This window comes from Lepidothrix coronata, unplaced genomic scaffold (assembly GCF_001604755.1).
Source record: "Lepidothrix coronata isolate B3197 unplaced genomic scaffold, Lepidothrix_coronata-1.0 Scaffold44, whole genome shotgun sequence".
Lineage (NCBI taxonomy): Eukaryota > Metazoa > Chordata > Aves > Passeriformes > Pipridae > Lepidothrix > Lepidothrix coronata.
Genome location: NW_016690224.1, coordinates 1,467,541 through 1,494,897, shown reverse-complemented (window position 1 = coordinate 1,494,897; position 27,357 = coordinate 1,467,541). Strand labels below are relative to the sequence as shown.

Below are 27,357 nucleotides of genomic sequence, written 5' to 3'. Positions count from 1 at the left end.
CCATCAAGAGAAAATGTAAATTGCTCTGGCAGCAGGAGATACAGAATTTAAACCATTGCAAAGATATTAAATTGTTTAATTTACAGAGAGAAAGATAAAGTTTGAACTCCTGCATTTAAATCCTGTGTCTCAGCTCAAAGTTAGAGCTCCTGCTTAAAAACAGAAACAAACAGCTAAATTAAATAAAAATTACTTACTTAAAAATAGCTGTGTTGGAAAACTTGTAGCATTAAAGAACTTTTGAAAATGTTTAATACATATAATGTATAAATTCCCTCAATACAGTTATGCCTAAACCCAGGAGTCGATACCTTGTGTCCCTTTGTATTGATGCTGAGAGGTGATTTTAAGTATTTGATATTTTAATGAATAATAGAAATCTGTCTGTTGAATTTTAGGACTAATTTCTCCCTGTCATTTCAGAATGCTGGAAGAGAAAGAAGAGCCAGGATTCCTCACTGGGTTGAAGATCCCTGCTCCGTGGGCTGCTGGGAAGACTGTAGAGACAGTTCATCCCGTCAGGGATAACTATAAATTTAAGGAAACTGTCCACATTCCAGGAGCCCGCTGTTTGTATCTTAGATTTGACAACAGATGCTCTTCCCAGTATGATTATGATAAGGTAAGAAAGGGCCAGTTCAGAACCTCTGGAATGAGGAAGTTTCCTCAAAAGAAGTAGCAGCAGTTCTGAAATGGGATAAATATGGGGGGGGGATTAGGGTGTGTTTTGGTTTGGTTTTTCCCCTCAGAAATTTGTATCAGCTCCTCAGGTTTTTTAAAAAATAATTTCAAAGTGGCTCAGACTGTCAGAGTTTGACTTCTTTCTCACCTTGGCTCTTGTTCAGTTTTCCTGATTCCTCAAATTCTAATCGAGCTGCCTCCTCTGATCAGCACAGTTGGTTTAAACTGGGCAGAACTGGAGAGGTTACTTTTTTCTTTGATGACAAATAACTTGTTTACATGGATTAATATGAACAAGTATTTTCAATTTCAAGAACACAACTAATAGCACATAAATTTGTATTATCAGAGAGCTACTTGTGCTGCTTGCTAATTCCTGCTGTCTGTTCCTTGACACAGAGCAAGTCCTGTGATACTCCATTAGTTATTCATGGACATCTTTAATATTAATGTCACCCATTAGTGGTTAAACTCCCCCAGAAAACTCTGGGCTTCATCATGTTCCCACTAAAGTCACTGACAGAACATGAACTTTGATGGGAGCAGGATCAATCCCTCATTGGTAGAGAAGCAGTGTGTTCTAGTCAGCTCAGCATGAGGATTGGAATTCAGGATTTCCTCTCTGCCTCAGTTTCCCCATCTGTAAAATGGGGATAATAATACTTACCCTCCTCCCCTCACCGAGCTGTGAGGGTTTGTTAATGTTGAGGACGCGCTTTGAGAATGGAAAGCGCGGTGTAAGTGCTAAGTATTATTATTATTATTAGATTTTCTTGTTTTTCTCTTACAGTCTAACAGTGTATTTTATGTTTTGAAGTTGGTGATCTATGCTGGTCCTAACACAAACAGTAGGAAGGTTGCTGAGTATGGAGGCAATACACTGGGATATGGCAGCCGTAGTGTCTTAGGAACTGGTTGGCCCAAGGACTTAGTAAAGGTACAGTATTATCATCCAACAATATTCCCCATAGAAAGATTCCCCTTTGGAAACCATGTCAAGCCCATTTTACACTCATAGCAATGAAGTCCAAGCTTTTTAGTGTACATTTATCCCTGCTAAGTGAGTTATTCCTTGGGGAATAACATTAAACTCAGCTGTATGTCATGTGTGATGCTTCTCTTGTTTTATGCCTTACTGGAATTCCTGGTGGAATGTTTCAGTCCTGGAGTCTCTAATGGCACTGCTCTTCTCATGAGTACCTCCTCCTAGGAGAAGTCCCTGCACAGTCTGAGGCTGTGCAGATTTTCTTAAGGTCCCTGGGCATAAGTCTATTTTTTTAACAGTAACCCCCAAATACAACAAGTAGGAAACATAACAACTTTCCAGCCATTTCTGTTGCATTTAAAAATTTCATTGGATGCTTTTGACAGTAAAACTAAGACAGAAGAATCCTGTAAACTTCTTGAAACCTCAGCATTTCAGTAATTTGACAGTGTGTTCCCTCAGACTTTATGCAGTATGATTATTCTTTTGCATGTTTGTGCTGCTTCATTGTCCCACATTAAAACTGGGTTTATGTACATAACAAAAAATCATTTTAACAAGAAAATCAGGTGGTAATAAACTGGAAAGCAATTTCAGACAAGCACTCCATTGTTCACAGTTAATGGAATTTCATTTATTTCTCACACATAGATTTTGATATTGCTCTTTTAGCAAACTCTTTGATGAATATGTTGTCATTCTCCTAATTGAAGAACTTGTCTGTCTTCCTTCAGGAAGAGCATTGTTAATTATTGCCTGGTTTCTTGCAGACAAACAATGAAAATCAAGGCTAAGTAACACACTGATATATTCTACTTTTGATTTTACAACTATGGTGGTTCTTTTTGTTTTATTGTAGGTAGCCAGCAGCAAAATTAAGATTAAATAGCCCACTGAAAGATACCCTTAGGAAAGGGGAGAATCTTAAATACAAATATATAATTGGAGATAATAATACTCAGGTGTCATTACAGCAATAATCTATAAAATCTGCCTGTTTGTCTCAATCCTTAAATGTGTCTTCTTTTTTTTCTCCCCTCCTCCCACCAACGTGTGAAGGTGGAAGGGGACACAGTGACCTTCTCCTTCGAGATGCGGAGCGGGCGGGAGCACAACACCCCCGACAAGGCCATGTGGGGCTTTGCCTGCACGGTCCGAGCACAGGTACTCCAACATTCCAGGGAGGGCTCCAGTCTCCACTGCCTTCTGCCTCTTACACGTCCCAGATCACATAGAAATGCATTTCCAAGCTGGGAGTTTGAAATTTAAATCAGAACTAACTTAGTGATTTTGGCAGTGAGACAGTTCATCTGTTGGCAGGAGCCAAGGCTTAGATGTCTGGCCTCCTTAGCTGGAGATCCCTGTGGATGGGCTGTCTCATGCTTAGGGGTTTATGGAGATAGTTATCATCAAATATGTCTTACCTACCTCCTGTCATTGGCACTGGACCTGGAGGAAGTCACTTTAGTATCCCTTGATGTCTGTAGATCAGGATTTCTTTGTAACAACCTGAAAATCAGAGTATTTAATGAGGAAATAATGATTCCAGCCCATACAGAAGAGAGGGGAGGGATGCTGGGATCAAATAAAAGGAATCTTGAATCCTACTACCAGGAAGTTAGGACTGGGCCTGTGAGATGACAGTGAATGAACCAAAAATAACTTTACCTTTTCCTTCTTGGTTCAGGAAAATAATGTTTAAATCCCTTATTTCGTGAGTTCTTATAAATTGCTGTTAATAGTTAAGCCTTTTTTCAGTGTACTCTGTGTAAGAGATGTGATTGACACAGAGCTGTATCTCTTATCTATAAGATTCTATATCAAATCTCCTATCTTGAAATATGTTGGGATGGGCTTCATGGTTGATGGATTAGTTAAACTCATCTCTGTTCCTGCTTCAGGAATCCTCAGAGGACGTGTCAGGGGGTTTGCCCTTTCTGGTGGATCTGGCCCTGGGCCTTTCTGTGCTGGCCTGTTCCATGCTGAGGATCTTGTACAATGGACCAGAAATTACCAAAGATGAAGAAACCTGTCAAGAGCTCTTAAGATCTAAACTGTTACAAAGGTAAAAAAAAAAATAAATCCATTTTGATCAGGGTTCCCATGTGGTTTTTTTCTGTGGGAAGGTGACTTGTGTAGTTGTGCTTTAAGGTGATGTTTTCATAATTTTTCCTCTAGAGTTTGTTCAGCAGTTTTGAGTTGCCTAAAACTAAGGGACTATTCTCTAGAATAGAAGGGGTTCTAGAGTAAAAGGAGGGTTGTGTTATGCTTGGTACAAGCCATGCTTTGTATGTTAATTTATAAATATATTAATATTTAGTCTTTGTAATGTGTTGTTGACTGATGTGTCTTTCTGAATGACTTAGGGGGAAAAAAGAATCCTTTTTACCTGTATTTATTTTTCCAGGTGCCAGTGGCAGGTGGAAGCCAATGGTGTCATATCTCCAGCCCTTACTCCAAGTCCCTCTCCGTTGCCTCTTACTATAGATGAAGACAGAGAATTCACATATCCCTCTGACGTCCTTGTGCCTCCTGTTGGACACTACTTTGACCTGCCAAGGATTAGGCTGCCTCCAGGAATCATGATAAAGCTCAGGGAAATTTCTGGACGTGCTCGGCCTCAATTTAGACCCAGTATAAAGTGGGTGGTCCTTGTTCCGCTCTGGTTTTTAACACTGTTTGTGAATGCAGCACCTTGTGATTTGTAAATATGAATTGTCAGAGTTTGTCTGTTACTCCTGATTAGTCAGTTTGGCTTTCCCTCTATCCCTAGGGAAGTGATCCAGCCAGAAGTGATGGAGGAGATGGTAGTTTCATGTGTGATTAAACATTTGAACTTGGTGGATGCTCTCCAGTCCCTGATAAATTTCCAGTATCAGGAAGAACACGCTGAAGAATATGATTTACTTTGTAAAATCATGGGAGAGACCTTTAAGAAACTAAATGCCATGGAGAGGCAATTGCAGGTAAAGATAAAAGATCACAAAGAACCAGAAGGCTTTTTTTTTGAGAATAAAAGGGAATTTTAGAAACACAGAAATACAAAATGTACTCAGATTTTTTTCTTTTAACATCTCTTCTGCTCCTTAAGATGAACAAGCGCAATAAGTGTTATTTTTGTCTCTTGATTAGAGTGTGGCTGAGCTGGAGCAGAAGTGGCAGAACGAGGTGGATGATGCCATGCATGGGAAGCTGGAGAACAATGTCCCATTCTTTTATGATTATCACTTCAACGAGGTGAGCAGTGGGGCTGCTGCGTGTGCTCGTGCTTCACGCTGCCCTCCCAAAACATGTTCATCCCCTCCCTTCACTTTGTTTAGAGCAAGATGAAAGAACTGGAGCTTCTGTGTTCGATGAAGGAAGTTTGTTTTGATGGAAGTGATCTGGAGAACGTGGTGCTGGCATTAAGGTCAGTAGGTGACTGTGGAGTGAAGTGTTTTTAGGGAAGGTGTTTAAAAGATGGGCAAATGTAATCAGCTGTGGAATTTCAGTGAGTTCCAAAAGTTGTCTCTGGTTAAATTGTTCAAAACATTTGTGCTAAATATATTGATATTAGTACCTACAGCTAATTGTACCTCCTAACAAATCACTTGTTTATTTCTTTAATTTTTCTGCTTTCTACTTTATTGGCATAAAATACATTGATACCCTCTGTCTTCTGTAAAGTAACCTTTCTCACAGTGGCACTTCCTTTCAGAAAGCTTTAAAACACAATTGAGTTTGCTTCTTTTATATTTCCTTCATAATCTTAGGGAGAAGTTCTTCCAAGAGGTGAATTCCCTGATACAGAAGACCTCTCATCCCCTTGCAAAAACAAAAACCTTGGTGAAGAGCTTGATGAACAGAGCAGAGCTGTTACTGCATGTCACTATTGCAGCACAGTCTGGTATCACAAGGAGTATCTCTGGGACCCCTGCAGAGACTCCAGGTAGATATTTAATTACCTGCATTTTTTAAAATATAACTTTTTTTTTAATTTTCCCTTTTTCACTTAAAATGAAATGCTTTTTTTTTTTTTTTTTAATTAATTTCATTCTTTTGCATTAAATCAAGTGAGTCTTTGTTTTCTGATTGCCATAATGAAAGTAAAGTAATGTCTGAGGAATAATATGTGGAATTTAAACCTTAATCTCCTGATTTATTGGGGAAAAATACTTAACCAAATCAACAGAAAACTGATTTGAAACAATACCTGGAAATCCTCAGATTTTAGTTGCGCGTTCTTGCTTAGTCTGGGGTTTTGCTTTCACTGGAACGTCCACAGTGATTTTAAAACCAGTTTGTAAATAATTTCCCACACCAGGAGTGACATTGTTTTGTGTTTGATGATTTGCAGCCTGTAAATCAGCCTCTGAGACCAAAGTGATCTCCCACGCCGTGCGCCAGCCCGTGTTCCTGCGCAGCATGTCGGCCCCGTCCGACCTGGAGATGATTGGGAATGAAGACATCGAGTTTGCTCGAGCAAGTCAGAGGTACCCAGGGCTTTATTCCTTTCAGGTGCTCTGTAGTAAAGTGCCTGTGTTGATAAATTCATAAATTCTGCAAGTGCAGCAGATTTGCTGTTCATTGGATCGGGTGTAATGATCCTGTATCCCAAAGATCCAGTATCCCAGTGACCCTGTATCCCCACAGGCGCCGGCACGTCACCAGCCACAGGAGCAGCTCCTTCACTCTGCTCCAGTCCCTGGCCATCGAGGACAGCAGGGACAAACCCACCTACAGTGTCTTACTGGGGCAGCTCTTTGCTTTCATTGGAACCAACCCTGACCAAGCGGTATGGCAGCATTTCATTCTCAAATTCAAACTTGCGCCAAAACAGGAGGTGTCTGCTTTGTGTCTCACTCACAAAATAACCCCCCCAAACCCTTGCAGGTGTCCAGCAGCAGTTTCCTGCTGGCTGCCCAGACCCGCTGGCGCCGCGGGAACACCAGGAAACAGGCGCTGGTGCACATGAGGGAGCTGCTGACGGCGGCCGTTCGGGTCGGGGGCGTGACCCACCTCGTAGGCCCCGTGACCATGGTGCTTCAGGGAGGACCAAGGTGGGTTCATTTCTCCAAAAACGAGCGTTTTGGTCTCTGTAGAAAATTATAAATTGCTTACGAAGTAAAACCATGAGAAGTGAGTAGTTGAGAGGGCACAAATTGGCAGAGCTAAGGTTGGAACAAAGACCTTGGGCCTTGTGGGGTAAAGAGGCAGAAACTTCTTAGAAATGCTTTTATTTGTCTGTAGATGAACTTTTATACTGGGATCACATGTCCACAGATACATATATAGGGTATTTTACTCAATTGATTTAATTCTAAATTAATGTTAATTAGGTCTTAGTGGTAGAGTTAGCTGATACTGTCATCTAAATTTGATAAATGTTTTCAAGTATTTTGTTTGTAGTCAGACTTCAATCATATCTGAGCTATAACTACCATACTCTCATATTTACATATGTTTCATATGAAAACATTAAGTGACTTGCAATTTTCCATCTAAATCTCCCTTGAGTAATTCTTAGCATGTACTGATTATTATTTTTTAAAGCTACATTTGGAAGTTTGTTCACCTTCTTTAACCTAGAAAGCCTTCCATTCCAAATATCTCGCTCCCAACAGGATTGAGGAGCTCACGTGTGGCGGGATGGTGGAACAAGTGCAGGAAGCCTTTGGGGAGACGATGACGTCCGTGGTGTCCCTGTGTGCCCGTTACCCCATCGCTTGTGCCAACAGCATCGGCCTCCTGTGCACTATTCCTTACACAAGGTATGGATTCAGGAAGGGAAGGAGGCATCCACACCTGTCCTTATTAGCCTTTGCCTCAAGGAGAAGCATTGTATAGTATAAATATACTCCATTTCTTCACCATGAGGGGCATCTGAGAACATCCTGTTAAATTAGCTCAGAATACAGAGTTTCATCTGGGAAGGACAAGGGAGACAGAACCATCTTTCTGCAAAATGAACTGATTAACTACAGAGTTAGCAGCAAGTTCTGGGTTCCCGTTGTGTCTGTTAGTGATTGAAAAGTTCCTTAAGTAAAACCTGAATTTCTCTTCTCCAGGAGCGAGGAGAAGTGTTTGGTGCGGAGTGGGCTGGTCCAGCTCATGGACAGGCTGTGCAGTCTGAGCAGCCAGACAGAATCCAGCTCCAATGAAAAGCAGACCAAGAAACAGAAGGTGGCCACCATGGCTTGGGCTGCCTTCCAGGTGCTCGCCAACCGCTGTGTGGAGTGGGAGAAGGAGGAAGGTAGGAACACTCCAGATATCTTTCTGTTGAGTGCCTGAGGAGTGCTGTAAATGGATTTAAAACAGGGCACTCACTCACCATGACTTAGTACTGTGGGGGTTCTTTAGAACACACAAGTGATTACAAAAATAAGTCAATTTTCTTCTCATTGTTTTTTAAACTGTAGCACTTTTTTTCCCTCCATATGAGAGTGTTAATTTTGCAGATAACTGCAGGTCTTTACTTTGTTCTGTCTAGATGTAACCAGAGACCCTGAGTTGTCACTTTGGACTTTCTCCTGTGATAGGATTCACCTGTCACATACATAATCTTACAGACACGTGGCTGTTGGCTAATGGGATGTAGATGCTGTATCAGGATTTATTTTTTGTAGGTGTGCACATTCATTTTTGATGACAACTGTGTATTCTTGCATTCCTCTTGAAGGTGGTTCCACAGATGCTGTTCACTCAGGGCTGGCTCGTCAGGTCTCCAGCCTCCTCACCAACCACCTGGCACGAGCCACCGAGTGTTGTGGCAACCAGGCAGCAGGGAACGATGCCCTTCAGGATGTCCTCAGCCTTCTTAATGACCTGTCAAGGTACCAGGCCTTTTTTCTACACTATTTTTTTTCCTATGTGTGAATATTCTTTTGGGGATTTTCTCAAACCATTCTAAATCTTGATTGTAAACTGACAGTCTTAGTGTTTAATCAGTGCTGTCAAGTTATGTAACCATTGTTGCAGATGTTTTGTCAGACGCTGGAATGGTTTTTAATACATTTTTAAATAATCAATTTGTTTTGAATTTCAAGAGCATCATCAATCAGTTATTTGTTTTCCAGCAACAGACTCCTGTTTTTGCCCTTTCAGGAGTCACATAGGTAAAGCCATCCTGAGCCAGCCAGCCTGTGTGTCCAAGCTCCTGTCACTTCTCTTGGACCAACGTCCTTCTCCAAAGTTGGTCCTTATAATCCTCCAGCTGTGTCGTGCTGCTCTGCCCCTCATGAGTGTTGAGGACTGTGGAAATGTGGAGTTGCCTCCCTGGAGTTACTCGGTGCCCTCTCTGAACAGCGAGCAGGATGATCCCAGTGATCCAGCCTCCAAGATTGCCTCCCTGCTGCTGGCAAAGCTGGCGGATTACGTAGTACCAGGTACCAACAGCTGTTTGGTGTTGTGCTTTTGTGAGAAATTGCAAGGAAGTCATGTTTTATGGAATCAGAGAATGGAAGGGACCTTAAAGATCTTGTTCCACCTCCTGCCATGGGCAGGGACACCTTCAGCTAGACCAGGTTGCTCCCAGCCCCATCCAACCTGGCCTTGGACACTTCCAGGGGTGTGGCAGTCACAGCTTCTCTGGGCAACCTGTTTCTGCAAGGAGCTTTTGTATGGACAGAAAGTTCAGGTATTGGAAGGTATATGATATGTCAGTGCTGAAAGAAGGATATTCCTGTGACTTTCCATCTGCCTCCTAATTTACCTATTCTCAGACCAAGGTGTGTCTCAGGGATGATTTAGACCTATCTGAGGAGTGTTAGTATTAGTGTCAAGGGTAGAAAAATTTGTTGATGAGCTCATGGTTGTGTTTTTCTTTGTTTTCTTTTTTCCTTTCTACTTCAAGGATGCCAGACAGTTCTTTCTCCAACTGCCTCTGAGCCAGATACTACCTTGGCAAAAGCCAGCCCTAAAAATTCCATAAAAGGTGATAAAGACCCTGGAGAAGAAAGCGAGGCAGTGGATGGTAAACTCTCCATCTTTATTCATAAACGAGAAGATCAGTCATCCCATGAAGTCCTTCAGCCATTACTAAGGTAATCTTAGCTTACTGAATTGGAATTAGGGACCAATTTTGCCAGTTGACTTTATTTTCTTTTTATTTTTTTCAGTGCAGCAGCTGTAGAAAAATCCATCCTAGATGTAATAGCAAATGGGAAAGCAAAGTGTCTTCCCAATTTGTTGTGTTTACTGGCAAAACAATAAGATAATGCAAAGGAACAGAACAACATCATCTGTCTGAAAACAATCACATGAAAAATTAGCTACTTAGAGTCAGTTTTTCTGATGGAGTATCATTTGTCTTGTTTGTGGTGTGACAGACTGTGTAGGACTAACAAATAGAACTGTCAAAGCAAAGTGGCTTTAAAAGCATTGCTTTTAATAATGCATAAGCTGGACAGTAATTTGCTATTAAACCTTCTTTAGTATTCTCAGTGCTCACCTGGACGTTGGGATCACTGAATGTCAAACGGCCAACGTTACCTTCTCTTGCATTTTTGTACTGTTTGTTTCATCTTCCCCCCTTCCATGTTGATTTTGAACCCATACTCTAAAAATTATACTTAAAGGTACAGGTGAAAGGTTAACTCAGAACCCTTGGGCATTTGTGATCAATAAAAGTCATGATGCTTCTTTTTGAAGGGGGAAGGGATAAATTGCTTTGCAAATAACTACATTCAATAGCATTAAATTCCTTCTGTAAAATAGTGCTATTGGAAATGTCTGGAACTGCCAAGGATTTCTATTACTGTTGACCCTTTTAGTTGCTAGAGTTGCTTTCAAATAATTTAAAAACACCCATAATGTATTGAATGGATTGTGTAGTTCAGCTGTGTTTTCCACCAGTGAGAACAAAGCTCATGTGTTCTGTTTTCACTCCAACAGTAGCTCAGAAGGTCGTCCATTCCGGCTGGGAACTGGAGCCAACATGGAGAAAGTGGTGAAGATGGATCGAGACATGACGAAAGTAAGGAAAGGAATAACTAAGGAATTATTCAACATCAGAATTCTTAGTTTTTACAACATTTAACAAAGCAGACTTTAACTGTTCAGAAAGAAAATTTTATGTCATATTTGCATTATATAGTTACAGATGTAATTATAGGGGTAAATGATGAAAAAGAATTTCAGCTCATGTTTCCTCCAACCATTGTAGGTCATGTTTCAGCCCCCTTAATATCCTTCTTCATGAAGTGTTTAATGCACATAGATAGTATAAATTTTAAACCATATGTTTAAATTAAAATGTCATGTATATTTTTGGACATATTCTTGATTATTTGCACCAGAAATATTCATTTGTGGCTTTTTGATCAGAGAAACTCTACTGTTCATCTAAAAATGGAATATTAAAGTCTATGAATTGATCCCTGATCTGTTTGTAGATGATAAAAAGCAAGAGAAAGAAAGAACTTGTCTTATGCCTGTGACTAATCCACACAAAGGAGGGTGTTTTGCTGTGTTCTCAGTACTTTTACATACAGAGAGGGAGGAGAGTGGCCAAACAGATCTAACATTGATATTTATCTTCTATTTCATTTACAGAGTGGCTGCTGTGAAGTTATTACAGAAGAAGCTGCTGCAGCTCTTCGAAAGGCAACAAAGTGGGCACAGTCTGGGCTGATAGTGAGTGTGGGACCACCCATAGAGACTGTGAATCCAGAAACCACGAGTGGGTTGTCCACTGGGGACAAAAAGAAGACAGCACAAACATCTATTTGCAGAGAGAGGAATTCTGAGCTCGCCAGGTGGGTCCCTCAGAGTCTCCATTCTGCCTGTCTGTGTACCAGGATTCGTAGAAAACAATCTGGCTGTTCATAAACTTCCCTTTTTTTTTGTGCTGTATGTTGTTGACAACTGAGGCTTCTTTTCCTTGTGTGGCTTTGGAATTGATGGTGGAATTGCCTTTGTGTTGTGCACAGGACAGACCCCGTGAGGCCGTTCATCAGCGGGCACGTTGCCAACAGCATGGCAGCAGAGGTGATCGCGCTGCTGCACAGCCTGCTCATGGCCCCAGAGTCCAATGCAGCCCAGATCTGGACCACAACTGCTGAGAAAGTGAGCAAAACTGAGCATTGAGTATCAAACTCACCAAGCATATGTGTTCGTTAGTTAAGAGAACTTAATTATGATCAAGTTTCTAAGTTACTCTGTTTCCGTTTACCATGTGGAACACTTCAGACTGGGGTGTGTGACTGCACAGAGCCAGCTCTCTCCAGCAGAAATTCTGTTTCACTCCTGTGTGGAAAGAAAATTAAAATTATCTTATTTTCTCTTTCTCTTTTTTTTTTTTTTTGAATCTGCTCAAATTTTTTTAAGAGTTAACATAAAATAGATTCCCAACCAAACCTGACATTCAAGTTTTATTTACTGAATTGTAAAAAAACTACCAGGAAGGAGATTTAAATTACTTTGGTACTTTATGATGAAAACACTAGCTGAAATTTTCCATATATCCACAGACAAACTACACTATGATTACATTATGATTACCCTTACAACTTTTTAATGCCTACAGAGAACAGAAAAACTTTCAGATCACTCACCAAGCACAGGAATATATCTGATGTCTTAGGGTTTAAACAATCATTTAATAATAATAAAAAGAATAATTTATTGATTATTAATAATAAATTAATAAACAGTATAATATACACAATAATATATAAATAATAATAACCAAATAACCTGAAATTATACATCACTAGATAATGTGTTGTGATGCTCTAATTCACCTGTCATTCTTTCCAGGCATTAATAATAGTTTAGGGAGTTCTCTTGCCTTTGGGTAGTTATTCTATTTGCTGTTCATTCCTCTCACTCCGTGGCCTCTGAAGGTAGAAAATGTTGGCTGGGAAGCACAGCACGTTCCTTTTATGTTCCTCTGAATCCTGCAACACCTAATCTGCTGCTCTTTGAGAAAAGACTTTTGCTAAGATTATATTCTATTCTAAAAGTTACCAGGGAGTGGACGTGGCTTTGATGGTGTTCGCACTTCACAGAACTTGGAATATTCTGAGTTATATAATTCTCTTCAAGAACAAAAATAATTCTTCTGAGACTGTGTGGGCTGGAGGCTCGGGGCGTTGGGTTTTTGTTTGAGTTGTGCTTTGAAGTCATTCTCTGGTGGTTTTGCTTCTGTCTCCAGGTTCTGTCTCGGGCTCTGATGTACATTCCACAACTTGGGAAATATGCAGAGAGCATTTTGGAGAATGGGAGCAGCAGTGGAAGGAAACTTGCTAAACTTCAAAGAATTGCTCGGCAGGCAGTGGCTGCCCTGTGTGCTCTGGGGGGCTTTAAGGAGACAATTAAAATAGGTTCTGAAGTCCAGGTAATTCAGTGCTGTTCCTGTTTTATATCTTAAATGAGAATTGGAGCTTTCCTGCTGTTTTCCCTGCATTGGGAGACTCATGTGGTTGTGAAACAGCTGCAATGACACTTGTGGAGACTGTTCCTTAAAATACCCACCTGTGATTGTGTGTGGGGTTGGTGTGTGGTGTCAAACACTCGCTGATCCTTGTTTGTAACACCTTCAGTCTTATGCAGCCCTTCTTTGGTTGTAGGTTTTAGGTAAAGGAATAGCAGGAAGCATTGGAGTTGTGGCATCTATTAATGAACAAGAAGGTATAGCTACGGTCAAATTCCCACCTTCCAGTATAGACAGTAGAAAGACCTCCCAAGCAGCAGACACATTAACTGTTCCATTATCTAGGCTCTGTGTTCCAAGATCTGAGGTACGGGAGTTTTCACAATCCAATATTCAGTCTAATAGCAAATATTTATTGATTTCTGTCACAGCACACTGACAGTTAATCTAAAGCACGTAAAAAAAGTCTGTTTTATCTTTGTTTAAAGATTCTTTGGGAAGTTTGCTTATGATTTTAAATGTATTTTAATAATATCTGTATTTAAGTTCTCATTCGAGTAACGTGAATATTCACCTTTTGTGCTTAAAGATGTTCCATTGTGTACTATGTTGGGGTTTTTTTGTTTTACTTTTGTTTTTTCTTTCTTTAACTGATATTTTGTGATAGTACAATATGAGAATTAACTCCAAGTAATAAAACACCCTCATTTGCTAGAAACTAACTACTTGAATTTAACTTTTTACCATGCCCCCCCACCATCAGGCATTGCCTCTTCATAAACTGTCCATTACTGAGAAGGTAGTACAGGCAGTCCAGTCCATGTTGCTCCCTCAGGAGGGAAGTCTATCTATTCACACCTCACTTCCTGCAACAGGAGATGGCTCAACTCCAGTAATGGCAGTGGTCCGGCTTCTTGCTGAAATAAGAACCAGGTGAGTCCGTGGGGTTTGCCCAGTCCAGGCTGTTTGTACACAAATAGTCAAGGGAATTGCATGACTTCTTGTTTTCTTCCTCTGTGGGTGTTGACATAGGACAGCAAAAATTCCTGTGTCTTCCTTAAGTGCAGTTTAGTGTCTGGGGGTTGTTTGTGAGTCCCAAAAATAAAGTGTCCCTGTAACACTGCCTTGAGCAAGTGCCTCATATAAATCCACTTATGAAGCAGGGCAAAGCTGTCATTGGGGAGGTTCTAGTGGAAAGCTAAGCAAGCAGACAAATAGATCAGTTGACATGCTGACTTTTAAAACAGCCATGAATTCAGTACATGAAAAAACAGCTTTGAGTAGTCTTGAATTCAGTACATGTAAAGACAGCTTTGACTTCAATATACACTTTTGTAATGCTTCAAATGTATTCTTTTTCCATTAAGAGCATGCCTGGTGATGGCTCAGCTGTTGGAAGACAGCTCATTCTGTGAAGAATTCATTCAACAGTGTCCAGCTGCTGTAGAAGTGCTGAATTTGGTGGCCCAGGAGTGCAGCCCTGGTATGTGTCTGACACTTTGTGCAGCTTCGTTGTCATATTGGGCTCAGAGACAGAACAGCTTTTAAAGTCATTGCAGTGTTTTGTCCTCCAGCTACTCAGAGTTTAGGAACTGGCACAGTACAGCATGTCTTGTCATTGCTGCAGAGCTGCTGATGTAAGAGCAGCTAATAATCACACTAAATCATTAAACATTAGGCATAAATTTAGGCCAGGACCTGATCTTTGTATCACAGAAGATGCCAGTCCTGGGACTGTGTCTTTTCCGAACTCTCTCCACTTTTCTTGCTTCCAGTGTATCCTACCCTGTATTCCTTGACGTCACCATATGTTTTCTTCTTATGATCATTTTGCTGTTTTTTACAATGCTTTCTTATCACTGAGCTCTCAGTTTCCTTCCCTCTTGTTTAAGGATAAGCAGTGGGCCCAGCAAAGGTCTTTGTTCAAGGGCAAGTTTTACGAACATGTCAGAGGAAAAGTGGCTAAAGCAAAGGATGTTTAGGGCAGGAGCCAAGTGATTACCAATGATCTCCAGTGTAAAAGGGGGAGCACTGATTTTTTTTTTTTTTTGACAGCAGGCATAGATTCTTTTGACTTCTTGCCTTTGCTGGGCCATAAACGTGCTCACTAAAATGAACTTTATATCTTAATTAATGTAAGTGTCTTTGCTAACCAAATATAAATTAAACATGAGGAAAACACTTGCATTAGACTTCTCCCCTGGTTCTGTTGTTTAGGTGAGACTGATCGAATCTCTTAGAGTGAGAATGTCATATTTATTCCTGTGTTAAGATGACATTGTTGGACTCCAGTAACTAATTTGCTGGAAGCTCATGCCTTGGTGTGGTTTGTTGTTGCAGGGGAGAGGCTGCTGGTGGTGGAAATGCAGTGTGAGAGGTTACGGATGTTGTACCGGGACTGTGCCCGACCTCCCCCTCCTCCCCTCCAGGCAGACAGAAGACAGGTGAGCATAGAAACAGCTCAAAGTCCTCTGCCCTCAGTGAACCCACTGGTACAGAGGGTCTGCCTGTGCTGGTGGAGTCAAACTGGTTGGATTCTTATTTAAACATTTCATTGAATGTGAATTTCTGTGATGGGATGTGGCTGCAGTTGTGGCAGTTGTATTAAATGTGCACCTCAAAGAGTGTGTGGTTGGATTTCAGAGGATGAATTTAGCTGTAATTGGTAGAATAAACTACTCTGTTGTGTTTGCAGCCCAAAGAAATCACGTGGAGCCCCTCCAGAGTGTTTCCCCCAGTGAGGGCATGTATGTTCTCCTCACACCTGGCAGCTGTGACCTTCCTGGCTGATCCCAGTGCAGGGGGGGGGCTCCCTCGGGGCACCTTCATCTATGCCACCTCACCAGTTCCAGTGCAGGTGAGAACTCACAACTCTCCAGCAGTTTGTGTCATTCAGTATTCAACAAAGGAAAAAAAAAAAGAAATTTCCTTTTTTACCTACATTTTGTAGGTATTTTTTAAAAAAAGTACTCTTATTCTTCTTAAAAAGTATTTTTATTTTTATTCCTAGGCACCGTCATTCTACTGGGAAATTGAAGTAGTTTCCTATGGAGATACAGATGATGACACTGGACCAATAGTTTCATTTGGATTTGCCACAGAAGCTGAAAAACGGGATGGTGCTTGGACAAACCCCGTGGGCACCTGTCTCTTCCACAAGTATGTTGGAAATGCACACCAGAAATCCTGGTGGTGCTCAGTACATTTGTAAGCAGATTAGGGAGGAGTACTGTGAACACATAGTAGGCAACATGCTCTTTTTAACTGAAATGTTAAAGTGATGGACTAGAGTACCCTTGCAAAATAAAGGAGTTGAGTTGCCTTTTCGTTCTCACAGCTGGCAGTGGGTTGGAATCCTGCTTTGTTTCAGTGCTCTGGTTAATTCTTCTCCTTGTTGCTCCTCAGCAATGGGCGAGCAGTGCATTACAATGGCTCCAGCCTGCTGCAGTGGAAGAGTGTCAGACTGGATGTGACTCTCTCTCCTGGTATGTGAGAGCTTAGCTAAAATACTTATCTGCTAAATCAGAAAATCCTCTAAAATGTCAGGGAAACAGCGGATGAGAAAACCAATTAAAAATCCTTCTTTTTATATTTTTCTCCAGGTGACGTAGCAGGAATTGGATGGGAAAGGACAGAAGGAACTCCCCCTCCTCCAGGGCAGCCAGCAAAGGGCAGAGTTTATTTCACGTATTGTGGGCAGCGACTCGGGCCGTACCTGGAGGATGTCTCTGGTGGAATGTGGCCAGTTGTCCACATTCAGAAAAAGGCAAGCTGTAACAGAAATATATTGTTTGGTATACTTTCAGAAATACTAAAAGCATAAAGTCTTGAGCCTGCTTACCTATCTATAAGAAGTAAATTAATAACAGAATATTCTGAGTTGGAAGGGAGCCACAAGGATCATCGAGTCCATCCCTTGAGTGAATGGCCCATATGGGGATCAAACCCACAACCTAATAATTTTTACCTGTCTGGAGTTGGGTTGAGGTATTTCATCTTCTCTGGTGCAATTTAGCATGATTTTGAATTTTTTCTGCCCATTAGCCCAGTAATGTGCAACTGGCCTGATGAGATGCTGTTATTCTGTGCCAGTAGCCCCTCTGTTAGTATTCCCACCCAGCTCAAAGGTAAAAAAAAGGCAAGTTCAAAGTTTGTGTTGAGCAGCTTAATGCTTTCCCTGATAGCTGGGAACCCCTGTGGCAGGGAGATAGGATCAGCTTATCCCTTTGGCTGAGGTATTTTTAAAAAAAGAGCAAAGGGAAGGATCAAATCTGTTGCCTTGAAGTCAGAGAAATAATTCCCTGGATTATTTTTGAGTATTAAAGGCAAAAAGCACTCCTATATTACAGCACCAAGGTGCACAGGAAGATTTTGAGCACACTGAGTTGCATAGGCTTTACAAGTTTGTGCTATCATCTAATTACAATATTCAGATTCTAATTACAATATTTGGACATGACCTCATCTCTTACACCCTCTTTCAAAACTGTCCCTCCCATAGCACTGCCCTCTCCATGCCCCTGACAAGCCTCCTGAATTTGAATCGGAGGTCCCAGAAGGCCCCTTTCTTCATCTTTTCTTCCACTTCATCTCCTTTGACACAGTATCAGCCTTCTGGAATGGTTTCGAGGCTCCTGAGTAGCTTTGACTGGCTGTCAGGTGTTGTGCCTCTTGCTCAGTACATTTTCACAGATAGCAATACCCTTCACCTCATTCTTTTGCAGCTCTTAACAGAGAACAAATAAACTACATTTTTAGGAATCTTGCACAAAGGTACTTAGCAAGCAGTAGTAGTGAGCTGTGTAATACAGGTTTTATGGCTGCAAACCAATCCCCAGTGCTTTGATGTGCATCTCCTTGCAGAACACCAAGGTCCGGGCTAACTTCGGCTCCCGGCAGTTTGCCTTTGCCGAGGGCCAGGCCCACCGGAACGCTGCCGACCTGTGCATCGACCTGGCCGAGGAGATCAGTGCCAACTTCGAGGCCCTGCCCTTTGCCATGGCCTCTGACAGTGACAATGACGCTGGCACCAGCATCGCCTCCGACCCCGGCACCCACGGGCCCCCCTGCAGGATCGCAGCCGTGGCCACGGCCCAACAACGTAAAGTGATAATGAATGTTTAAATCTCTTTGGGCAGAAATTACAATCAATTAGATAGGATTTAAGCTCAGCCTGGTACTACCTCTTTAAGCACTGTCGAATCTGTGCTTATCTGATTTTAGACAAGGCAATTAAAAAATTCTTCTTTGGTCTTCCTCTGTATGGATGTGCAAATTATCCTTAATTAATGGAGCTACAATGAGAAATGATCTCATTAGGGTTGGGAATACAATAGGATGTTACAGTTGGTTGAATCAGCCAATTGGTTGTGCTGTGTCAAAAGGCATTACATTCCCACTGACTGATTGGAGACCGTGGAATGCCGTATATCTCAAATTTCATGGAATATTTTTCCATGCATTCTGATCTCATTATCTCCATGTGTGTTTTGCAGAATATGACAGTGACACATCTTGCCACTATAAAATGGAGCTGAGCTATGAGAACTTTATCACCTCGGGTCCTGATCCTCACCCCCCTCCAATTGCAGATGATGAAAGTGATGATGATGATGACGACGATATTCCCCGGGTGAGGAACGTGGCAAACTCTGCCTCCTGTAATTTATAGACTGCAAACACAGATAGTAATTTAGATTTTTAGATTTTGCCACACATGAGTTTTTCATGCTTCTCTAACAAAAATATAGCTGCTGTTAACTTCTCTCTTCTTGGTGTTCTTGTCTTTGTAGGAGGACCACTATGCCCTCTTGGTTAAAGCCTGGGAAACTAAAGTTTTCCCTACAATTCGAAGAAGGTTCCGTAATGAGGCTGAGAGGAAATCTGGGCTGGATCAGATTAAAGGAGCTCTCCAGTTAGGTATGGCTGTATTTATTTCTGTGCACATTGGTTTATATGATGTGCAGGAAGTGTGAGATAAAACCTGTATTTCTTTCATGTTTTGCTGTATTCAGGGCTGGAAAATTTAAATTTAAAAAAATCACTTGTTGTTTCCCTGGAGTGCTTAGAATTTGTTTTGGGCTCATGATTTCTCTTTAACAGTTTTACTTAAGTTGGACTATTTAAATAGGGAAAGTTACTTTAGAAATAGTGATGTGATTTGTTGTGATGTGGGTACAGGAATACTTTGGAATAATAGTTGGGGAAGAAATTACCCACATGCATTTTCTGTCTGGAGTGATATCAAGGCAAAACTTTTGAGGAACATAGTAATAAGGGGAGATTTGTAAATGGATACAGATCCGGCAGGACAACCTGTTTGTGGGAAAGTCACAGTAAGAGTGAGGTAGGAATTCTGAGCCCTGATGAGAAGCTCAGGAAAAGCTCCACTTCCTTGGGAAAGCTCCAATTTCTATCTATCAACCTGGCTGAAAGAATATTCAAGTAATTAGATACCTGCTTGGGATCTTAATGAGAATAAGAACAAATTTCAAATGTCTGGGGAAAATAACTTGCACTCCCTTCTTTCTGCCAGGAATGGTTGATATAGCCCGGCAAACTGTGGAATTCCTCTATGAGGAAAACGGGGGCATCCCAAGAGACCTGTACCTTCCCACCATCGAGGACATCAAAGATGAGGCAAACAAGTTCACAATTGATAAAGTACGGAAAGGTAAGGTCAGCAAAAAGGATCCTGGGGGGAAAAGAAAAGCTCAGGGGCTCCAATATTTGGGATCTACTGCAGAAACGGTCAGTCTGAGGAAAATGCTGTGCCTTAAAAGCTGTGTTGTCCCTTCCTGACCAGGTCTCACAGTGGTGACTCGCTCTCCTGACAGCAACAATGTCACCAGCAGTGCTGTGGGAACAGCTTTACCCAAGTTTGCTATTCGGGGGATGCTGAAGACATTTGGTCTTCATGGTGTTGTTCTGGATGTTGATTCGGTGAGTAAAGGTACATTGGGAGGGCTTTTCATGTATCAGCATCACACATTGTGAGCAAATGCTTGGAATGCTGATTTGAAGGAATAAAAACATTATCATGAATGTGTTTGTTGACAGTTTGGGGTTTGGTGTTGCAGGTGAATGAACTGGTACAAGTAGAGACCTATCTCCGAAGTGAGGGAGTTCTGGTGAGGTACTGGTATCCCATTGACATGCTGGAAAGGCCACCTGCAGGATACAGGAGGACTGCAACCAATGGATTGGTTACCCTGGATAACACCAACATACAAATTCACAGGTAAAAAAGAAATGTAGTTACAAGGCATTTGTTTTGTCTGAATTTGTATTAACTGACTTAGTCTGTAGCATTTCTCATAGTACATTTATCTACTACAGCCTTATTTTAGGCATTATAAACTTCTGAATCTTTTTGGAGTTGTTGGATAAAGCTGACAAAGATTCATTAACTTAATGTTTTAATGGGAGTAGTGAGATTTTGGGTTGGTTTTGGGGTTTTTTTTCTGAGGGTTTGGGGGGTTTTTTGGCAATAAAGAAAATTTATTTTAATTGTCTTGTTGACAGGATTTTACTTAATCCTCTGAAAGTGGTTTTACATGTGCTGATCTAACAGTACCTTCCTTCAGTTTTTGTACCCTCAGCCAGTTGCTGCCCAGCAGTTTAAGAAGTCTTGACTGACTTTGAAGAGTTGGTTTCTAATCCATGTGCCCTCATTTGGTCGCAGAATTAGATGGGCTGAGTGCTGTCTTAAGTGAATAAGGAAGCTTTGGGTCTACTGGAACCTTGTAAATAATGAGGTGTATCTGGATTCAGGGACAGGTGGTTTATTGTGGAGAAGAACTGGATGTTTTCATGTTTGTGTTCCCTAGAGAGCTGTTGAGGAGTGAAGCTGCCCTGGCCAAGCTCTACTGTCGGATGGCTCTGCTCAACATTTTTGCCCCCAAATCTCCCCACATGTTTACTCGGCTCTTCCACATTCCTGCCATCCGGGATATCACCCTGGAGCACCTGCAGCTGCTCTCCAACCAGCTTCTTGCACCACCTCTTCCTGGTAAACACTCTATCACAGTTCTTTTGAGGTACAATGGTTTTCTGGGGACAAAAATTATAGTTCATTTGATACTTCTTTATTAGTTGGCTAATAATGGGGATATATAAGAAATGTCTCAGTGAACTCCTGACATTAGTATAGGGTTCTAAACTGAAATTCTTGCTAATAATCTAACTAAAAGTGTTCAAGAGAGTTAAGAGTCCCTCCTAGGATCCCACTAAGTGTGCTCCTTTCCCTTTGTCACTTGTGGTCTTCTGTTTATTGGGGAGTGAAGGGAGTATCCGTGTGGGATACTGGTAAGGAATTGAGATTGTTTTTATTAAAATTCTAATCCTGGGTACTAAAACTAAAGGCCAGCTGGGTCTCACACTTTTCAAAATTCAACTGTTCTTCATTTCACAAAGTGGTTTGTCCTTTTCCTGCTGGAATCACAGATCTGGTTAGAGAATGTTTGTGCTGAATCATGGAAAATAATTTTTGGCTCATTCAAGTGAGTGTTGACAAAGACAATTATCGTGACAAAGCTCTTCTTCATGTAGAGAAGTGTGTGTAATGTGGCTGAAGCATAAGGAGGAAGTAGGAAGTGCTAAATATAGGCTATTAATAATAGAAAGTGATTATTTACCATTGGAAAGAGTCCTGTTCCCTCCTCCAATTCCTTTGAAACTTGGCTACCTCTAACAGATCCTCACTGGAAGCGATCCCCTTGCAGAGTACAGCACTACTTTGCATGGCTTTGAGAACCAGTTTACAAGCTTTAATTCAGTTTTTCCTCTTTAAAGTTTGTCTAATTCAAGTTCTGCTAACACACAGAGTTTCCAAACCAGCATTTTGGTGAATTACCCACTCTTTTGTGCTCTGCACTTTAGTTTCCCTTGGCTTCTCCCATTAGCTGAAGGATGACATCCATGAGGTGTCAAGGCTTGAGACCCACTTGGGGCTGCCCAAAAGTGATCTGGTTCCTGTGTGGAAAAAGCTTGAGAACAGATGAAGCTGCTCTTACCTCTGGTCACTCTTCCTAATTATACTTGTACAATAAACTGAAGTTTGCTTACCTTCACCCAGGGGACAGAACGGGCAGGGTGATTCCACAGCTCCATGTTTCCTTGCCAGACCCCTCCAGGGGCTGGGCTGAGGCAGGAGAAGAGCACAGCTGGCATTTAGAGGGCCATCCCATCCACAACCAACTGGGGAAGGGCTGCAAATCTAGTCCTGGGTGGATCCCTTCTCCTGCTGACCTTTGGGAGGAGTTTTCCACAAGCCTCTGTTTTCCTGTGTTTTGAAACTTCTTTCCACGAAGTGTGTCACAGGCTGCATTAACATGTCAAAGTGATCTCCACATTTGAGATCTTTCCCTTGTTATTACAGATGGAACAATCAGTTCAAGCTCTATCCTTCTGGCCCAGTCCTTGCAACACTGCATCCATTCCCAGACCTGTGCTGCCACAGACCTCTTCTACCAGGGCAATTCCCAGGCCATCAGGGAGTGGCTCACCGTGGCCATTACTCGGACGCTGCACCAAGGAGAGGAGAGTCTGTTGGACCTCACAAAACAGATCTGCTCCTTTTTGCAGGTGAAATATTTAGTCATGTTTTATGAGCAGTGTTGGGTTTCTTCCTAAGGAGCCCTTGCTTTAAGTGTGGTTCTAATTTCCATAATACTGTCCCTTACATGGAGTTGTTTCCCTGGATGGATGAAATTCCTGTTCTGATCATAGTGGACACTAAAGACACAAGCAGTAGCAAATGCTCTGCATCACATGAATTGATCTCATGCTGTCTATTTACAATGCTGTATTTTATTTAAATAAAGAGGAGGGAGATGGTTTGCTGCTGTTTGGGATCCTTCACTATGAAATGTTCTGTTACAGGCAGCGCCGGAACAGTTTCCTGCTGAAGAATTCCCAATTTCAGAATCCAAAGTCAACATGGATGTTAACTTCCCTGGGGCTGCATTTGTGATTGTGTCCTGTAAGGAAAGTCAGTCTGGATTCCGCAAAGAGTGAGTAACTGAGGGACCAGGAGTGGCAGAGATTAAAGACGTCACTGAGCCCGTAACCCTGAGGATGTAGTTACTTAGTTTTTTAGATTTTTAAAGCTGGTTAGAGCCTGACCAGCCTGTTCCTGCTCTGTTCTCAGTTCATCCCTGTACAAAGCCCCCTGGGCTCGGGTGCTGGTGTATGGGCTGGGGCACAAAGTGAAGAGGAACGGGCAGCTGAACCTCATCGAGGCCGTGTGTTACCCCCGGGACGCCTCCCCGACCAACACCGGCCTCACGCCGCCCCCCACCACCAACCAGTACCCCGCTGTCATCACCCCCACAGACAAGGTGCACATCAAACTAGGTAAGAATGTACCCCTCAGTCATCACCCCCACACACAAGACACACATCAAACAAACTGGGTAAAGAATAACAGCAACATTAAACACAGTTTCAAACCCTTTCTAACTGTGTTCTCAGAAGAATCGTCATTGTTTCTGTAGCACCAGTCCTGCCAGTGGTTATGGCAGGATTTTTGGAGAAGGGATTCCTACCACAAATTTGCAATCATTCTTCACCAGAAATCCTGAGTTTTATAAACATTGGAAACCACCTGATTCTGATCTTTGTTAGTCCTGTTAAATCCTTAGGATCTGGGTTTTTTTCCCTCTGATTTTTATATTCCAGGAGTTCAACAGGCAGTGTTTTTAATCAGAACATTTTATTCAAAATACTCATTCTGCAGTGTTCATGTTAGTGCTGTTGCTGCCTGAGATGCTGTTTCAGATGGAGATTATTTTTTTTCCTTTTGTAAGTGATTGTAGAGGCCTCTAATACAGAGTAATGAATGTGCAGTGTAGCAATACACAGGTTACCCCAGCTTCTCAAACAAGAGAAATCAATAATATTCTTTTTATTCTTCACCTCAAAGAAAGACAGTGGGATTTACAATCATGAAGGTGACCAGGTGCAGTAAGTTCTTCTCTTGGAGGTCCTTAATTTCTCTTGCTGAATTTGCAGCACCTCAGTACTCATCAGACACATCACACTACAAATAAATGATTTGGGGAAATCTTATATCTGTTTAGATATGTACAGGCTCAAAATTGTTCTGTGCTATTGTTATGTGAACAAAATGTTCTCTGTACATTTATAATTGTAGATTGTATCAATTTATCATTATGGAGAAACATTCCTGTTTGTTTCTTGCAAGGTACTATAGGAAAAATTCTCACTTAACATAAATTTAGCCTCAAAAAAATCCTAAATGTTAATACTTTCACTTTACTGATGGTTAGATTCATGATAAGTGTTGTCTTTGACCTTGTAGGAGTGTCTCCTCCTCCTGGAGCTGTGTTGGTCTTGCATTCCCTTCCCCTGGAATTCCCCCTGGCAATGGCATTCACAGAACAGCTCTTAACTTGGAAATTAGAAGATGGGGATGGAAAATCAGAAGATGAACTGGACACTATTCCTGCTTCAGTTCTCTTGCAAGTAGTGGAATTCTTAGGTGAGTATCCAGTATTTCCTTACTGATGAGCACCGACAATGTGCTGGCTCAGGCGGAGAGTTTAGGAAACAAAAATGACAGTTGTAATTTTCTGAGTTCTTCCACTGTATTGAAATTTTCTTCAAACTCCAGAAGTTTTCTGTTGATTGCACTTCTTGGAATACCCTTCCTGTCTTTCTTGCTGCAGATGTGCAGCCATTGAAACGAGCTTTTGTTGTGCTTTTTTTAGTGTTACTTTTGCAACTCATGTTATAAAGCAGTGAAACACTGCTGACCCCATGTCTTGCCTTTCTCACACAGGGAACTTCCTCTGGACCACTGACATGGCAGCGTGTGTGAAGGAATTAATATTTCACCTCCTGGCTGAGTTGCTTCGCAAAATCCACAACCTGGAGCAGAAGAAGAATCCAGCAGGATTGTCGTCCTCCATTGCCCTGCAGCTCAACCCCTGCCTGGCCATGCTCATGGCCCTCCAGTCAGAGCTTCACAAGCTGTATGATGAGGAAACCCAGAACTGGGTGTCTGGGAACGCCTGTGGTGGTTCTGGAGTTGGAGTGGCCGACCAGGGAAGGTTCTCCACGTACTTCCATGCCCTGATGGAAGTTTGCCTCGCTGTGGCAGAAGTAACCTTGCCCATCAACATGAGTGTCACAGCCAATGTGATATCGTCCACAAGTGCCCCGAATCTCAGTGACTCTTCATCCTCATCTTCATCCTCTCCGGGACAGACACCACAGAGTCCAAGCTTGCTGTCAAAACGGAAGAAGGTCAAAATGAAGCGGGAAAAGACGTCGTCCTCAGGGAAAAGGGCTTCGTCCAGAGCGACCGAAACGGACGCCGCGCTCCTCAGCATCGGAGGGAGCAAGCCTGAGGACATGCTGTGGTTCCACAGAGCACTGACTCTGCTCATAATCCTCAGGCACCTGACCAAAAAGGATCCCCAGGGGCTGGGGGTGACAAACGATGCGGTGGCAGACGCCTGCCAGGCCCTGGTGGGTCCCACGGCCCACAGCCGCCTGCTCGTCATCTCAGGGATCCCCACCCACCTGGAGGAGGGCACGGTCAGGAGTGCCATCAGAAAGGCCTGCAATGCCCACGGGGGGGTCTTCAAAGATGAGATCTACATCCCTTTGCAGGAAGAGGATCCCAAAAAAATCAAGGACAAAGCAGAAGGAGGCGAATGCAGAACTGAACTGGAGAAACCAACTGTTTCCAGCAGCGCGGACAGTCTGGACATCAGCAGCTCCAGCAGTGTCACCCCTGCCATGAGCGTCAGCGCCTCGGCATCCACCAGCCAGGCTTCCCTCTGCAGCTCCCAGGGGATATCCCGCACCGTCAGCGACATCTCCGTGGACCAGTTCCAAGCAGGACTGGAACTGGCCATCCCACCTGGATTGCTGGAACAGCCGCATGTTGTTTCCAGCCAGGAGAGTTTGGATCTCTCCCACTGCAGCACTGGGAGCCTGGGCAGCCTTGGCAGCCTTGGGGAACCCCTCGACAATGTGGAAACGGCGTCAGTGTCGGACGTGGGGTCCATGTACACGGTCACATCCTTGGACAACCAGCCCCTGCTGTCACGGCCCATCAAGGGCTTTGCTGTGGTGGAGGTAGGAGAGGGGCCTCTGGGGTCAGGGGGTTCTGGAAGAATGGGATCTGACTCTAGGAGCTGGTTTCTGGGTGCAGGATAAGTGTGTGTCAAAGGGCACATGAGACCAGGGAGACTGCGAGTTCTCAGCTTAGACAGGATGGCTGAGGAACTCCAAATTTCCTTCTGCACTGACTTTCCACCACTCACAGTCTCAGATACATTCAGTGTCTCTCAGAGAACAGAGGGGATCAAGTAGTGGAGTTATCAAGCAGCAATTTTAGAGCAGAAGGAAGGAAGAACTCTTGTGTGTTCTTGTAGAGCTCATTGTCACAAGGTGTTGCTGAAGCCAAGAGCATAAATGAATTCCTAAGGGATTAAATTCTTGGAGGATTGCAAATTGGTGGCTCTTAAACTCAGCAGCTAGTGCAGTTTTCAGTTTAGGAAATCTTTAAACTTCTGGTTTCAGGAGGCTGGGAGAATATGTAAAGGGGAAGTTTTATTCATTTCCTCTCTCATGTCAAAGACTACTGGCTACTGCTGAGATGGATTTAGAGATTCATGTCCTTTTGGTTTGACCCACAAGGCAATTATTTAATGTTTAATGAGCACATTTTCACAGATTTTGAACCATCTATGGATTCTTCTATAAAGCTGCTTGAGGAGAGATGATAAATTTTGTTGATGTGTGGCTGCAAATGAATTTTAAAAGCCTTGTGGGTGGTTGCCATCGATGCTGGATCACTGCAGGTTTTTGGCTCTGCACGAGAACCTTCTCTGTCCTTCCACCAGCAGCTGCAGATTTATCAGGAGCTTCCAAAAGCACAGCCATTCCTGATGGCCTGGGAAGGGAGAGATGTTTTTGTGTAGTCTGGGATTGTATCAGTTTCCCTTTTGGAAGAAAATCAGCCTGTTCAGATGGAAACTCTTGCTATTCTTGAGCTGTTAATTTACACGAAGCCCCCAGGGTTGAAATAACCCGTGAAGTGTGTCCAGAAAGCTGCCAGTGTTCACATGGAAACCACTCCGAGTCTGGAGCTGCTCTGACAGTGCTGTTATTTTGGGAATATAAGGAAGTTACTGTTCCTCTTCCCAATCTGTACAGCTGAGGCTTAAAGCCCTGTGCTAATTAAGACTTTTCTGAGTGGAGAATTGAAGCAAGGACTGTAGAGTTATAAATAATGACAGGTTACCTGTCTGACACCTTCTGCTTCTTGATGTTTCCAAGAGCTGTCTCCAGACTAAGACAT

The 27,357-nt window shown here is 42.5% G+C and overlaps 1 protein-coding gene across 5 annotated transcripts in view; it reads left to right on the top strand.

Annotated features, from left to right (window-relative positions):
- The window catches only part of HECTD4 (HECT domain E3 ubiquitin protein ligase 4), a 70,306-nt gene that overhangs the window by 29,003 nt on the left and 13,946 nt on the right, over window positions 1-27,357 (top strand). For 3 of the 5 annotated variants that reach the window (XM_017814244.1, XM_017814246.1, XM_017814245.1), the window contains 41 exons: window positions 424-622; window positions 1,472-1,618; window positions 2,726-2,830; window positions 3,568-3,731; window positions 4,074-4,307; window positions 4,440-4,632; window positions 4,799-4,903; window positions 4,987-5,075; window positions 5,419-5,594; window positions 6,003-6,138; window positions 6,299-6,440; window positions 6,539-6,705; window positions 7,270-7,416; window positions 7,714-7,898; window positions 8,325-8,478; window positions 8,750-9,030; window positions 9,498-9,687; window positions 10,538-10,619; window positions 11,198-11,400; window positions 11,575-11,710; window positions 12,801-12,983; window positions 13,216-13,386; window positions 13,783-13,952; window positions 14,387-14,502; window positions 15,360-15,463; window positions 15,715-15,876; window positions 16,030-16,178; window positions 16,425-16,504; window positions 16,622-16,785; window positions 17,883-18,120; window positions 18,515-18,651; window positions 18,812-18,938; window positions 19,555-19,692; window positions 19,825-19,961; window positions 20,099-20,259; window positions 20,849-21,030; window positions 22,399-22,604; window positions 22,902-23,032; window positions 23,170-23,375; window positions 24,343-24,522; window positions 24,823-26,129. In XM_017814244.1, coding sequence (XP_017669733.1) covers window positions 424-622; window positions 1,472-1,618; window positions 2,726-2,830; window positions 3,568-3,731; window positions 4,074-4,307; window positions 4,440-4,632; window positions 4,799-4,903; window positions 4,987-5,075; window positions 5,419-5,594; window positions 6,003-6,138; window positions 6,299-6,440; window positions 6,539-6,705; window positions 7,270-7,416; window positions 7,714-7,898; window positions 8,325-8,478; window positions 8,750-9,030; window positions 9,498-9,687; window positions 10,538-10,619; window positions 11,198-11,400; window positions 11,575-11,710; window positions 12,801-12,983; window positions 13,216-13,386; window positions 13,783-13,952; window positions 14,387-14,502; window positions 15,360-15,463; window positions 15,715-15,876; window positions 16,030-16,178; window positions 16,425-16,504; window positions 16,622-16,785; window positions 17,883-18,120; window positions 18,515-18,651; window positions 18,812-18,938; window positions 19,555-19,692; window positions 19,825-19,961; window positions 20,099-20,259; window positions 20,849-21,030; window positions 22,399-22,604; window positions 22,902-23,032; window positions 23,170-23,375; window positions 24,343-24,522; window positions 24,823-26,129 — 7,684 coding nt within the window. The remainder of the gene's footprint in view (window positions 1-423; window positions 623-1,471; window positions 1,619-2,725; window positions 2,831-3,567; window positions 3,732-4,073; window positions 4,308-4,439; window positions 4,633-4,798; window positions 4,904-4,986; window positions 5,076-5,418; window positions 5,595-6,002; window positions 6,139-6,298; window positions 6,441-6,538; window positions 6,706-7,269; window positions 7,417-7,713; window positions 7,899-8,324; window positions 8,479-8,749; window positions 9,031-9,497; window positions 9,688-10,537; window positions 10,620-11,197; window positions 11,401-11,574; window positions 11,711-12,800; window positions 12,984-13,215; window positions 13,387-13,782; window positions 13,953-14,386; window positions 14,503-15,359; window positions 15,464-15,714; window positions 15,877-16,029; window positions 16,179-16,424; window positions 16,505-16,621; window positions 16,786-17,882; window positions 18,121-18,514; window positions 18,652-18,811; window positions 18,939-19,554; window positions 19,693-19,824; window positions 19,962-20,098; window positions 20,260-20,848; window positions 21,031-22,398; window positions 22,605-22,901; window positions 23,033-23,169; window positions 23,376-24,342; window positions 24,523-24,822; window positions 26,130-27,357) is intronic. The other 2 variants (XM_017814248.1, XM_017814247.1) reach the window with 1 other exon arrangement.